The sequence below is a fragment of the Helianthus annuus genome, chromosome 1 (assembly GCF_002127325.2).
Source record: "Helianthus annuus cultivar XRQ/B chromosome 1, HanXRQr2.0-SUNRISE, whole genome shotgun sequence".
NCBI lineage: Eukaryota > Viridiplantae > Streptophyta > Magnoliopsida > Asterales > Asteraceae > Helianthus > Helianthus annuus.
This window is the reverse complement of record NC_035433.2, coordinates 49386340-49402280: the sequence shown is the minus strand read 5'-3', so window position 1 is coordinate 49402280 and position 15941 is coordinate 49386340. Positions and strand designations below refer to the sequence as shown.

General features: G+C 36.3%; 1 protein-coding gene across 1 annotated transcript; it reads left to right on the top strand.

The window, feature by feature from the left end:
* Window positions 1–11290: 11290 nt before the first annotated feature.
* On the top strand, window positions 11291–15657 carry LOC110943957 (ATP-dependent zinc metalloprotease FTSH 10, mitochondrial). Its single transcript, XM_022185689.2, has 8 exons — window positions 11291–11486; window positions 11579–11783; window positions 12043–12114; window positions 12193–12317; window positions 12417–12893; window positions 13524–14291; window positions 14786–15013; window positions 15088–15657. The coding sequence occupies exons 1-8, from the start codon at window positions 11424–11426 to the stop codon at window positions 15493–15495; spliced, it is 2346 nt and encodes a 781-aa protein (XP_022041381.1). The 5' UTR covers window positions 11291–11423; the 3' UTR covers window positions 15496–15657.
* Window positions 15658–15941: the final 284 nt, after the last annotated feature.

Sequence of the window (15941 nt, the reverse complement as noted above, 5' to 3'; positions counted from 1 at the left end):
ATAATAATAACGCGTGGTGCATGTAAATCCCAATGAGGCTTAACGAGTGTAAGAGGGGTTCTTCACTGTTTGTGTATGAACATGGTAGTTAATCGTCCCTAACATGATAAACCTGAACACTTTTCTCGTTCTCGACTCCTAAATTTGTCCCCTTCCCCTATTATAGAACCATGAGTGGACGAGGAAACGAACGTAGCGACTGTTGATTGAAACCTTGTGTGCTTACTCTTTCTGTCACTTTTTTTTCCTTTCTGCGTTAATACCCTCTTTTGGTACGTTGTGAGTGTGCATTCTTTCGTTTAACTTGCGTTACGTCATCAACTCGACAGGCATGTCTGCACCGTCCGCATCTTTCGACCAATCCCGGGCGCCAGGGAAGGCACCCGCTGCTACTCACTCACCCCCGCGTCAGATGGAGACGCGTGCTGCTTATAGGAAGAGACTCGCACAGGGCAGGGAGTCGTCCTCCCGACCTACGCATGCACTACCAGTTAACTCCCTCAGCGCTAAGGCCGAGTAGGCTGTGAGTAAGGCCCTCCGAGATTATAACCAGATTCTAATAGGACAAAACCAAGTCTTAATGGAGCAAAATCAGAAATTACTAAGAAAGGTTGATACCCTAGGAGGGCGAGTGGAAGCTCAAGAGAAGCAGATACAGGAACTTAATAGGAGAACTACTGACTTGAAGGCAGAAGCCCTAAAAGGGCGTGAGGTACAAGGTCTGATACTGAGAGACGCTCGAGTGGATCATGAAAGGCTTAACTTGCATGCCGAAAGGATAGGTATGATGGATTGGAGGGTCCATCAGTTGGAGGAAGCCCGCTTCGCACCTGAACCCGAGCCAGCCCCAGTCCCGGCACCTCCCGAACCAGAGGCGGAAGAGTCTGATGAAGAGTCGGAAGAGGAGGAAGAAGAGCCAGAGGAGGTCTCGGATAATGACGGAGACGATGATGATGGTAGTGACCTCGGGGATGGTGACGTGGACGACTGACTCATCTTTCAATCGTTTATCTAGTTATTTTTCTTTCAGTTGTTTTCGTATAAACAATCATGGTGATTAAAACTTTTGCGGATATTCGATGTAGTGACTTATATGGTTTAATTTGTTTGGGTTTCTTATTTTATCGTTTAAAGGATATTTCTTGTACTGAGTCGTCACCTTACCTCTTTTTACCCTTGCACCACAAGAGTCACATCTTTGACTCTACGACAGTTACCTTAATTATGGTAAACCTCTCGCTGGCCTTTGTACTACCCGGTGCCTATTGGTTGATGCAATGCCTCTTGTTCGAGTTCGTTGGAACTCCCGTCGTGGCCCAGAGTTCACCTGATAACAAGTAAATCAAAGGAAACGCAAGTATCCCCAGTTGTGCAATGAACGTAAGTCTACTACTGAAACTACAGTGGAATTTCGGGACGAAATTCCCAATCAACGGGGGAAGGATGTGACACCCCAAGAAAAACCAGGAAACCACGCAACTTAGCTAGCTTCCTTAGTAACCACGTGCTAAATTTCGGGACGAAATTTCTTTCAAGTTGGGGATGATGTCACAACTGAGCAGAACCCGCAACAATCTTGATTTCTCACTTCGTTCCTCTCACTTGACGCTTGTCAAATTTCGGGACGAAATTTCTTTCAAGTTGGGGATGATGTGACAACCCGAACCTTACCGAGCCTTTCAGGTTAGCATCGTCGTCTTAACAATCCTAAGATCCTCATCATTTTATTCCATTGTGCACTATTTTGTTGTACGTATTAACTTACACCCAATTCATGTACATTGAGCATTGGGCCGATAATTAACATAGCTGGGCCGAACACTAATTCATTGGGCCGGTAGCTAGTATAGCAATAAACAGGCGCCAACACTTATGTAGTTGGGCCGAACACTATTTCATTGTACATTGGGTCGTTAACTAGCTTGCACACATATTGGGCTTTCATATAACACACTTATGCTAAACCTTGGTAGTCACGTATGGAGGAATCCAAATAGGATTATATTAGATCGGTTGGTTGGGAGCTAGAGTATAAATCACGTATATACTCTAATTCTATCTTTGACTAGTTTAAAACCATAACAAACTCTACCCTATCTCTCTCAAACCTGTGTACGGCCACAGGAGAAACCCCCTCCCCTTCTTGAAGCCTGCTAGTGTATCTCTTACGCTTTGGTTAGTGATGTTATATTGCTTTTGATTGTATTATACATGATGTGTGGGACTGTTTCTTGATTAATGGTTGATAAATCAGGGATATATGCTAATAATATGTTGTGTATAATCGTGAACTATGAATGATATATGCTAATAACACGACTGTTTCTTGATACGTATTATAATCGATGCTTGATAAGGTAATTAATTATATGTTGTGTATGATACGTGATGCTTAGGATCCATGCTAGAATTATGAACGATAAATGGATCAGGATAGGTCACGGTTTCAGTTAGGTTATGGCCGGAATATAACATTAGCTATTCGATTCGATATTCTTTATTCGGATGATTAACATTAATGAGCCAATTATTATCATATAGCATGTCGAGCAAGTGTTGTTTGGATCGATTAGATTGTTCCTGTTAGTGATGATGAACTAAAGTTAATTGTGATGTTCTAAGAATAGGTGAATATGCCACTTATTTGGGCCCTATATGAGTATTTGATGAACTAATTAACTTGTTTGAAAACTTTGGGATATATAATGCGAACCGAGTATTGATGCTGTTATTATTGCGTGCAACAATTCAAGAAAGAAATAAGGGTTAATAGTGGGCTGTTATAAAGAAATAGACTGATGAGTATAAGATGATACATGTCCACATATAGCATAAACAAGCAATAATGATGTATGTGATTTGATAATAGTGGTGTTCATGTGTTTGGTAATATGATATTGAATTACTTGAATGTGGGAAGTTGTTTATTAATCATGTGATATGTTTGACTTGAATTAATATAGGATAATACTAAACCTAACTAACTGATGTGAATTGGACTTTGGTTAAATAAATAGTGGGACTATAAGACACTTGGATGTATTCTGGAACATGATCGTTCATGAAACAAATAGGAAGCCAAGGGGATTTGGGCTATGTGTTAAGTCTTGGGCTGAACGAATGATATTTGGGCTGCACTTAAATGGGGCAGCGCTTAAAGCATAGTTGGGCCGGGTTGGTTTGGGTTATAGGCTATGAACAAATTGTGGTCAAGCTGACCCGGGTCACACACGCACCTACGCCGGTAAGGCCGGTGGGCCGCACTTTAAATGGATAGACGTAATGAACTTGTAATGGGAATATGCGTTGGATTGAGTTTAATATTGGGCCGGTTGATGTTATATGGATTATTTAGTTCACTGATCTTATGTTGAATAATTATTGTTCTTGCTTGAATTGTGCTTAACTGTTATACGTGCCATACGTGACAACCACTGATGTGGTCTATGTGTAAACAAACTGTAAAACTGATCATTACCAAACACTCTCCTAGGTCGCGAGTATTGAATAAATTAACGAGTGAAATATTCTGCCGAGCAAATCAAGGTGAGTTCATTGCATTTTCTCAAGCATGCGTCCCGGTGGTTTGGGACAACTGGTAAACATTTGGAAGGGAAACATTGGGTAAATAACTTAATCGGTTTTGGTTATTGCCTGGAGGGCAATGGGGGTGATTAGTTGATAGCGCTATTAGGTGGGAAACCTCACACCGGGCCGTAAGGACGGGCGTGAACTAATTATCTGGGTATGGCTATGGTTGTTAGAGGCACACTCCTCGGATACATATGGGCACTCTCCCTAGGGTATCTAACGAAGGCAACATAGCAAACGGTCGTTAAGGGGTACCCACTCCCCGGATACTTATGGGCACACTCCCTAGGGTATCTAACATGAGCAACATCGTAACGCAACATTAAATCGCATTAACATACATATGGTAACATAACTTGTTAACAAAACCTTGAACTCACCAGCGTAGTCTGACACACTTGTTTACATGCTTGTAGGTAATTACTGAAGGAACTTGGGAGCTTGCCGTCTGATGCTGCTGGAGTGGTTATGGTCATGATTAACAATTACATTGATTTGGTTTCGATACATTTACACACTTATACATTTATGCTTCCGCTCAATACTTTGGTTTTGGTTTAACTTTTCAACGTTACATTTATTTCAATTGGGTATTTCAATACATTATAACTTGTGTTTGATATGATTGGTGGCTCTCTGTTGAATCGTTACACCTCCTTTAGGGACACGCCCTAGGTGATAAATTGGGGGTGTGACAGATATATTATTGGTTTGGTTTGTTATGGTATCGTATGATACCAACATCTAGTATAGCAACGGAAAGAAATATGTGTATGGAGAGGTTAATACGCATCTTACATCGATTGAAAAATCATAAAAACAAATACTAGTATTAGTACCAATGTTGTTTGATCGTTATCGGTTCGATTCATTATGATACCGTTATGGCTCCGTTATCGTACCAATGTTGTTTGGCACGTTGAGAAAATTATTAAAAACGAATATGATACCAGTACCATTGTTGTTCAAATTGTATCAGTATTTTCTTGTCAAAGAACAAAAAAAAAATAAACTATATTTGACTCATTCGAATAAAACTTTAATCAAATTGTAAATAAAAATAAGCATGTTGTAGTGTGTACTCAAAATTTGTAAAACATTATATAGTATTGCTAAAATTACAAAAAGGGTAAATGTGTTACTTTATAAAAGAAAACTAAATCGTACCTAACTTTTATAACATGTATGTTTGTGTTTTGATCACTTGTACATTACTATTCACAACTTGGTTTTAAGTAAACTTTATATCTAGACGTATATAAAAAATAAGCACACCACAACGACATATTCAGAATTTTATAAAAAAACATCGTATCTTATAAAAACATAGTCATATAGATACATAGGGTGATGATCAAATAGGAAGTTTATTTTGGCTAGGAAGGATAGGAAGCAATAGAATTATGACATGTGACAAAATTTAAAATAAAGAGGAAGGGTATTTTAGTCAATCATATCCTTTCTTCTTCCTTCTTCTCCCCAGTAACTTCAAAACCCACCATTTTCAAAACCGGCCATCTTCAACCTTTTCTTCACTTACTATCTCAATAATCACTACATTATAGTGCGATTTTCGTCATCAATCAATGATTCAAACACCCGATCAACGTGTTCTTCAGTTTTTTTTTTTGAAGAAAACCCAGTTTAATTTCATTCAAAATATCGTTTTTTCCCGTGATTTTGAAGATAATCACTCGATCCGTTCGATTCGATCGCTGATAAGTGTTTCTATCATTCAAATTTCGTCAATCGTTGAAGAAATCGGCTTCGATCCGTGTAAGAAATTCTTTAATTTCACTTTTACGATCTGGGTTTTTGATTTAGTCATTGCGTTTTACGATCTTGGCGGGGGTCCGGGGGCAGCGCCCCTGGTAGCAGGGTCTAAGGGGCGGCAGCCCCTGGCTAGGGTCGATTTTTTTCGATTAAATTGCTTTAATAAAAATGCATGATAAAATTTAATTTTCTGTAAATTTGCCTCTGGAAAATTGCATTCGTAGACAATTTTTGATCTCATACTTCCTGGTTCAGACAATTCACAGACAAAACTATTGTCCTGTTTCAATGCGTTTTAGAAAGAACACTTTCTTTGGTGTTTTTAGGCCATTGCGTTTTAGAACTAAGACATTTTTATGTGTTTTCTGGCCATTGCGTTTTAGAAAAACATATTTTTTTAAGTGTTTTTAGTCATTGCGTTTTAGAAAAACACATTTTTGAAGTGTTTTTAGTCATTGCGCTTTAGGTAAAAACACATTTTTAGGTGTTTTCAGTCCATTGCGTTTTAGAGAGAACACTTTCTTTTGTTTTTTTAGGCCATTGCGTTTTAGAAATGAGACACTTTTAAGTGTTTTCTGGCAATTGCGTTTTATAAATAAGACATTTCTTTATGTTTTTGGTGCATTGCGTTTTAGGTAAAACACATTTTTATGTGTTTTTCGGTCCATTGCGTTTTAGAAAACAAACATTTTAAGTGTTTTCTGGCCATTGCGTTTTAGAAATAAGACATTTGTTTGTGTTTTTGGTGCATTGCGTTTTAAGTAAAACACATTTTTGTGTGTTTTCAGTCCATTGCGTAAAGTTTTAGAAAATACACTTTTTTTGTGTTTTTAGGCTATTGCGTTTTAGAAATAAGACATTTCTTTGTGTTTTCTGGCCATTGCGTTTTACAAATAAGACATTTCTTTGTGTTTTTTGTGCATTGCATTATGTCATTTTTTAGGTTTTTTTCCATTGCGTTTTACCCAACTGGGTTTTTTCCATTGCGTTTTACACAACTGGGTTTTCGAAAATTTTTTTTCGAAAATATAGCAATAGTATACTCTTTAAAGATAAAAAACACTCGTTTTTTTGTTGCAATTTTTATAAAAAAATAATGTCGTATGAAAAGTTATTAACGTTTAAAAAATGAGGGGAAATTGGAGGAGAGAGAAACTATTACCTTTGATTGACTAGAATGCCGCAAGACAAACCCATGCGCCTCCTTTTTTTCCTTCAATTTCACTCATTTAATCTTAGCCCTAGATTAAATAAATGGATGGTCAAGATTACTTCATAGGCTTTCTACCCAAATAAATTTTCTATTATATCGTAACCCTAGATACATATATAGTTAAGTTGGAAAACAATCAAAATTAACATGTTGATCATTGTTTAACAACTTCAAAATCCTAAAGAATAAGTTTTATAATCAACCGAATGTTAACTTCAAGTTAAAAACAACATAATTGTAATTTTCATCGAATAAGTGCATTTCGACGAAAATCTAATTGAATAAGGAATAGTTTGACTTGTATCTAATCAAACGACAACACATGTCTATAAAACTTTCTAACTTGTTCGTATTTCGTTTAATAACAACTTGAACTTACACCTCCCCTCCAATCCCCTCGCTGCTTGTGAACAACACGACTCTAAGCCATATCTGACAACCCCCTCCATCCGCTTCAAATTTGAGAGTCATCGTTTACTCTTATTCCATGTTCACATATATTGTCGCCCCTTGTTCTTTGACGACACCTATCACTGCTTCTTATTCTGTGTCTACAACCTCTCTTTAATATATCACAACCATATAAATATGATTTTTCATTATAATGGTATATTGGTTACTTAAAATGGTTTAAGTTACTTTTTTTAAATATGCTTGGTAGTGCAATTGACAATAGGTGTTACAAGTCAGTAAACAATGAGAACCAAATGTCGTAGTATCTAAGAGCATTTTCATTGTCAGATGAAGATGGACAACCAACTCACCGCCTATCTCCTCACCTTGCCCCTATTTCTCCTCACTCGCTCGTCTCTCTCTCCTCTATCTTCCCTTCCCCATCACAAAATCCATCCGCTTCTTTCTATCTCATTTGAAAATCCAAACGAATCCCCCTCTTTCTCTCTTCTTCCTCCTCTCCTTCACTTGGTAGCCACATCATTTCCGGATGACATCTATACCTCCTGTTAGAAGTGCTTTAAGAAAGTGGGGTTTAAATGGGCAATATGACCATATCACACAAAATCATTGTTGTCAATGACTTTATATCTTTTTTATTAGTTTGAAACCATTGGGACATTATAGGCTTAGTTTCTAGCTATTTTTGTTCTAGCAGATTTAGATCCAGTGAACATATCATCCCAAATCATAATCTGATCTCTTGAAAAATGAACTTTGATCAAATGGTATACTCATGTCACACTACTATGTCATGAAAAGTCACATAATCATGTCTTTCAAATTAAAATTATAAAAATTGAATAATGGCTTATTTGACTATGTGATAGAACTTTACATAGCCTTGTATTTATATCAATTATGTAAACGGAGTTAATATTCACACACTCATCCCTTCTATCTGTTTTTATACATACGTAGATATATATAGAGAGAAAGGGTGAAAAGAGATGTGAAAATAAGATTTAGGGGTGTAAGAATAATTAAAACCTAATTTAAATAATACTTGTAGTGACTAGTGATTAAAGACTGTGACGGTGACATGGAAATGAAATACACTTTGGATTAAGCACAAGAGTTTCTAATATTTATTTGTATGATTGAATACCTTAGTTTATAAAAATCTCAACCAAATATTCATTAAATCTAAATTTAACAATTATGTTATGTTTTTGCAAGTCTACGAACTTATAAATCTAAGAGAAAAATGCAATTTGCGTCCCTGTGGTATGTCCCAAACATCAACCTGAGCCCCTAAATTAAATTTTTGGTTTTTTGAGCCCCTGAGCTTATGAATTCATAACACTTTGAGTCTCTGCCGTCAGTTTGACTGTTTGAGGCAGGGGTAAGACCGTCTTTTGGCATATATTAATAACACTTTGCGTCCCTATGGTATGAGTGAAATATCAACCTGAGCCCCTCAATTCATTTTTTGCTTTTTTCTTAATAAATCTAATAATTCAAATTAACTCTTTTATTTTTAAATAAATGCAATCTAATAATTAACTCTTTTTAAATAAATGCAATCTAATAATTAAATGTATACTATATATAACAAATTATTAAAGCCTAAATTGTATATTAAATGTAAACTTTTAATACATACAATACAGAGACAAAACGTCATACCAACTTTGTAGACTTGACGGAACTTACAGACTCGATAACAAAAGACCGTAACATACAATACAGAGACAAAACGTCATACCACCACAAGCAATTGTGGATCTTTACTGACGGGTGCACTTCGGAATGTAGTAGATATGAATGAATATAACCCCAATGTAGGTAATTATGAATGAATATAACCCAAGTGGTAGATATGTAATTAGCGAGCTCTGGAATTTCAAGGAAAATCGAAGAGCTACACTGGGGTTATATTCATTCATATCAATCACTTCCTTATGTGCACCGCACCATCTTCTAGAAGGTTGTCAAGTGTTCTCGCCTTCGTAGTTGGTTGTTTTGCGTATCTTTACATCCGCAGCCATTCTGTACATCGAATCAAACCAAAACCAAATAACTGTTATCATCGAATCAAACCCAAAATACCCAAATAATTGATTATCATTGAATCAAACCAAAACCAAAAATCAAAATGATGAACACATTCAAATCACACATTCAAAATCAATATGAGGAACACATTCAAATCATTGAATCAAACCCAAAAATACCCAAATAACACATTCAAATCATTGATGAGGAACACATTCAAATCATTGAATCAAACCCAAAAATACCCAAATAACACATTCAAATCATTGAATCAAACCCAAAATACCTAAACTCAAACAACCAACCAAAACGATTCGAAATTTACCAAAAATCAATTTTCACATTTCAAGTATCAATATTGATGTGTTCAATCCAAAACTGATCCGATCAGTTCTTTTTAAACAGTTCTCAAACACATTCAAAACCTCGAAACAAAAACCCACAAGAATCAAAACCAAAACACATTCAAAACCTCTGTTTTGATACCCGAGACAAAAACCCACAAGAATCAAACAAAACCAAAACACATTCAAAACCGTATATGAGTTATCTAACCCGTATGAAGATAACCCTCTGTTTTGATACCCTAGACAAAAACCCACAAGAATCAAACAAAACCAAACCCCTGTTTTGATATCCGAGACAAAACCAAACACATTCAAAACCAAACACATTCAAAAACGTATATGAGTTATCGATGAAGATGAAGATGATGAAGAATCTAACCTCTGTTTTACCTTGGATTGTTATCGATGAAGATGATGAAGATGATGAACGAAGATGATGAAGATGAAGATGATGATGATGATAATCGGAATATGAAGATGAAGATGAAGATGATGATGATAATGGGTGTTGGGAGTTGGGATGCTAAGGGTTGAGAAGTGTGATGAAACTGATCTGATCATTCATATTTTCTATTAATTGTAGATGTTAAGGGTTAAGGGCATAAAGGACTTTTCACAATTGTCAAACGGTCAAACTGACGGAATCCTGACGGCAGGGACTCAAACTGTTATGAATTCATAAGGTCATGGGCTCAAAAAACCAAAAAATGAATTTAGGGGCGCAGGTTGATGTTTGGCACATACCACAGGGACGCAAATTGCATTTTTCTCTAAATCTAATGAACATGTCATTTATACAACCGAACCTCAAATTTCAGGGAAAAAACCTATTTTCATCAAGTAATTTAGGGGTGCTAAACGGGTCGTGTTCGCGGGTTGACGGGTTTAACCAGGCCCGAATCCGAGAATTGTGTCATACATATGAACCCGAACCCGACCCTAATATTCTCAGGTTGACCCGAACCCGACCCATTCAACCCGATTTTTTTTATTTTTTAATTTTTTTTCCAGCAAATTGATATATTAAAATTAACATCTACTACAAAAACACAAATTTATATAAGAAAATTACATTAAAATCATAAAATATTATGTCAATTTCCCTTTTTAAGTTATATTTATGACATAAAATTACACACCTAATTAAATTATGACATAAAACATATTGTAAAAATATAATTTTAATATAAATGGGTTAAACGGGTCAACCCGCCAACCCGACCGGGTTGACCCGAACCTGACCCGTTAGCTAAACGGGTTCGTGGGTTCAACCTGAAACTGACCCGAACCCGTTTAGACTAAACCCAAACCCGTAAATTTCATGTTAGGTTCGTGTCGTGTCAGAAATTCACACCCCTAAAGTAATTTAATGAACATGTCATTTATACGATCGAACATTGGAACCTCTAATTTTCAACGAAGGAAAAAAATATAATTTCATCAGGTTTACTATGAGCATGTTTGGCTAAGTTTTTTCAACCAACTGATTGACTTATTTGACTTAATCAAAAAGCTAATAAGGAGTTTTAGTGTTTGCCAAATGCAAAAGTCCTTTTTAAAATGACTTTTTGAGAAGGAGAAAAAGTTATCAAAAAGTCATTTTTGAAAAGTTAGAATATTGTGACTTTTTGAACTAACTTATCAACTTATTAGCTTTTAGTCATTTTACATCAATAAGCTAAGCCAAACACTTTTTAAAAAAATAATTTATTGACTTATTGGTTTTTCCCACCCCATAAATTAATCCAAATTCCAAATACTTTTTTTAAAAACTCCTTTTCAAAAAGTTATAAATCAATAAACGCTTTTCCCAAAAGTTTTTTTTAACTTAAATAAGCTTAGCCAAACATGCCCTATAAGTTCTAGAGGAAAAAAAAAATATATATAAGAAGTGTACGAATTAAATAAAAGTTTGTTTCAAATAGGCTATTTTGGGCAATCATCCCCCTTCGTATCAACTGAGTTGAATTTGGGGTTTCATTTCTTGTTCAAGGTTTCCATTGATACTCGCAAATCAATCAATCAATCAATCAATCCATGTACTCACTATGATTTTCACACGAATTTCTCGCTGTATCTCTCGATCCTCCTCTCACTCTACCTTCCGTCGAGTAATCTCTCTCTCGCACTTGCATAAATTTAACTTCTATAATCATTAACAATATCAATAGTATAATAATCATGATGTCATTCGTCGTTGCAGAATGTGAGAGGACTCATTTCAACCGAATCATCAGCAAATGCTTACATTCAACGCTTCGATGCCGGAGCCGCAGGACTCGTGAGGAGCTACTTGACCTCCAAGGGACAGATTATTAACCCTAAAACTTGTGCTTCTGACGTTAATTACTTTGCTAAACAGTTAGGGTTACGAAGACTCTTTTGCAACGAGGCACCAAAGAAGAGAAGTAAGGGAATTTGAAGGCAAATAATTTGACTCAAATTAACTGTTACTACTTGTTTTGTATTTAAGTGCGTTTAACATGGAAGATAGGGTTTGTTTTTAGGATTACAGTTATTATTATTATTAAATTAGGCTGCATCTATACATTGATATAGTTCTTGCATGTGTTTGTAGTTGTGCAGACTGCAGACTATACTGAAATTGAAATATAGAATTGCTAGCCTGTGATCAACTATTTATTGTTCCTTATTGGAATTGTGTAGACTATGAAAACTATCACCCAAAGGGAAAAAAAGAGGTGCCAAAAGGGGAGGGTCAGAAATCGGGCTCTAAAGGTATTAATTACGCTTCATTTGTATTCTCTTTGATTTCCAATGTATATATAGCTTTCAATAACCGCTTCTTATCTCTAGGGGACTCTGGTAAAAATGACGATGGAGACAACTTTATGAAGAATTATCAAAGTTTAATCTCGCCTTTGATGTTTTTCGCTTTTGTCCTGTCAACCATATTTTTGACTCCCCAAGAACAACAACAGGTGTTGGTTCTTGCTACTTTTCAACACAAATATAAGTATCATATGCCCAATTGCGAGTTTTCATCGCCTTTGAATGATGTTGTTGGATATGCGTTTCAGATTAGTTTTCAGGAGTTCAAAAACAAGCTTCTTGAACCTGGTTTAGTGGACCACATTGTTGTCAGCAACAAATCCGTTGCTAAAGTGTACGTAAAGGCTTCAAACGCCAACACAATTCAAACCAGTGATGACGTCATTCAGGGTCCAAACAATGGCAACAGGTCAAGAGGACAGTCAAGCTATTATAAATATTATTTTAATATAGGAAGTGTGGAGACATTTGAGGAAAAGCTTGAGGAAGCTCAAGAGGCATTGGGAATAGATCCACATAATTATATACCTGTCACGTATTCTTCTGAAACAAATTGGGTCCAAGAGCTAATAAGGTTTATTCCAACGTTATTGCTTTTAGGAACCTTATATTTTATGGGCAAAAGAATGCAGATCAATATCGGCCAAGGTGGAAAGGGGGGCCGTGGAATATTCAACATAGGCAAAGCACAAGTGACGAAATTAGATAAAAATTCCAAAAACAAGGCAAGCTTTCGTTTTGGTTACCTGTGTTCATTGAGTTTATTGTCTATCAATATTTATGAAAAAATAGTTAGCAGGCTTCCATGAAATAACTTTGAGTAAAATGTCACTTTCGTCCCTGAGGTCTGGCCAGTTTTGTGACTTTCGTTCAAAGGTTTATTTTTCCGCACCTGGATCCAAAAGGTTTGAAATCTTGCCATTTTCATTCGGCTCATTAACTCCATCCATTTTTCTCCGTTAAGTTAGGGGTATTTCTGTCTTTTTTGTTAACTTAAAGGGCAATACAGTCCTTTTCACTTTATGTAAAAATACCGAATACCCTTGAAAAAGACCAAATTGCCCTTTAAGTTAATAAAAAGACGGAAAGACCCCTGACTTAACGGAGAATAATGGATGGAGTTAACGGGCTGGATGAAAATGGCAGGATTTCAAGCCTATTGGACCTAGATGCGGAAAAACAAACCTTTGGACGAAAGTTGCAAAACTGGTCAAACCTCAGGGACGATTATGGCATTTTACTCAAAAACTTTTGAAAATACTGAACATTTTTTTTATTTGCAATGGTTATGTGGTTTTTTTTTCACAACTTTTGAACATACTAGTACTGGACATGTTTTTATACGTGATGATCAGGTATACTTTAAAGATGTAGCTGGTTGTGATGAAGCAAAGCAAGAAATCATGGAATTTGTGCATTTTTTAAAAAATCCTAAAAAATATGAGGAGTTAGGGGCCAAAATTCCAAAAGGGGCTCTTCTTGTGGGTCCACCAGGGACCGGAAAAACACTTCTTGCTAAAGCAACTGCTGGAGAATCCGACGTACCGTTTTTATCGATATCGGGTTCTGATTTTATGGAAATGTTTGTCGGGGTGGGACCCGCGAGGGTCCGAAGTTTATTCCAAGAAGCAAGACAATGTGCACCTAGTATAATATTTATTGATGAAATTGATGCCATCGGGCGGGCCCGAGGTCGTGGTGGTTTTGCTGGTGGGAATGATGAGCGGGAAAGTACACTAAATCAGTTATTAGTTGAAATGGACGGTTTTGCAACGACTTCTGGTGTTGTTGTACTCGCGGGTACAAACCGACCGGATATCTTAGACAAAGCGTTATTGAGGCCTGGTCGTTTTGACCGTCAAATCTCGATTGATAAGCCAGATATCAAAGGCCGTGAACAGATATTTAGAATATATTTAAAAAAGTTGAAGCTTGATAAAGAGCCGTCACATTATTCTCAGAGGCTTGCTGCACTGACACCTGGATTTGCGGGAGCAGATATCGCGAATGTTTGTAATGAGGCTGCATTAGTTGCTGCTAGACGTGAGAGTGCTGTGATTACAATGGAACATTTTGAAGCTGCTATAGATCGGGTTATTGGTGGTTTGGAGAAGAAAAACAGGGTATATACGTTTATACACACACACACACACATACACATAGTTACATACAGTCACATACGTTCATATACACATATACATAATTACATATGCATATACATATTTTGTTTAGAACAGCAATTTATGTACATATACGTATGTTCATGTACAGATGTACTGCATGTACATCTACAGCATGTACATGTATACACACACATACATATGTACTTGTGTATATTTACCCATTTTAAAGGCTCAAATTATCATTTACTCGTTCCATAGTAAATCAACAGTTTGTTTCACTAACAAAGAGATCATGTTCTGAGATGGCTCATTGTTTTCCTATCTGTTTATTCAATTGTTGTAACTTGTAAGTAAAATATGATATTTCTAGTGTTTTGAAAAGGGTAAATATGATATTAATACTATCTGCAGTATCTTTTATACACAGATTCTTATTATCAAGTTATAGAAATGCTGAGCAATAATTATAGTCTGATAAGCAATCTAATTGATAGGTGATAAGTAAACTGGAAAGGAGGACTGTTGCTTATCATGAATCGGGTCACGCAGTTGTTGGATGGTTTTTGGAACACGCAGAACCGTTGCTAAAAGTGACAATTGTACCACGAGGTACTGCCGCACTCGGGTTTGCACAATACGTCCCGAATGAGAACTTATTGATGACCAAAGAACAGCTTTTTGATTTGACTTGCATGACTCTTGGCGGTCGAGCAGCTGAACAGGTGACTTTATCATCAAGTATGTTTTTAGCAATGATTTGAGTTCCTAAACTTATACAATGGTAATTTTGTAATAGGTTTTGATTGGTAAAATCTCAACGGGAGCTCAAAACGACTTGGAGAAAGTAACACAAATGACATATGCACAAGTCGCAGTTTATGGTTTCAGTGAAAAGGTGGGTCTTTTATCCTTTCCCAAAAACGACGGTGCCTTTGAGGTAACGAAACCCTACAGCAGTAAAACTGCTGCGATAATTGATGTTGAAGCGAGGGAATGGGTTGCAAAAGCATACAAACGTACATTAGAATTAGTAGAAGAACATAAAGAGCAAGTAACGCAACTTGCAGAGCAGTTACTTGAGAAAGAAGTCTTGCATCAAGAAGACTTGGTCAACATACTTGGTCAACGCCCTTTTCAGTACAGCGAACCGACAAATTATGATAGGTTTAAGGAAGGGTTTGCAGAGAATGATGATGAAAAATGATGATTTTCCAACATCTTTTAACTACCTACTATTAACTTGAGACATGTTAAAGAAAGTCATATTTGAAGTGATTTGTTTATTGCTAGATGTTGATGTTGAGGTTATGTAATTTATGCTGCAATACAAGTCCTTTAATAGAACTTTCTACTTATGTTGAAGTTATCTCCAACGGGTCAAATAGTTAAAACATACATTCAATTCTAAAACAAGGGCATCCAATTTGGAGGATGGCATGACAGAGATGGGCGTATTGAGTCGAGTAACATGTCATAACAGGTTCCGTTAGTAATTTTGTATAAATGTTGAAACAACGGCTGAACCATAACGACTTCTTTTCGTCTAAACTTTAGTCTTAATTAATACTGTGTTAAAAATTGCATTATTATAAGTATTATCAGAAGTTTGAATAAAGTGTTGGGATGTTGAATGCACTAAAACTTAAAAGT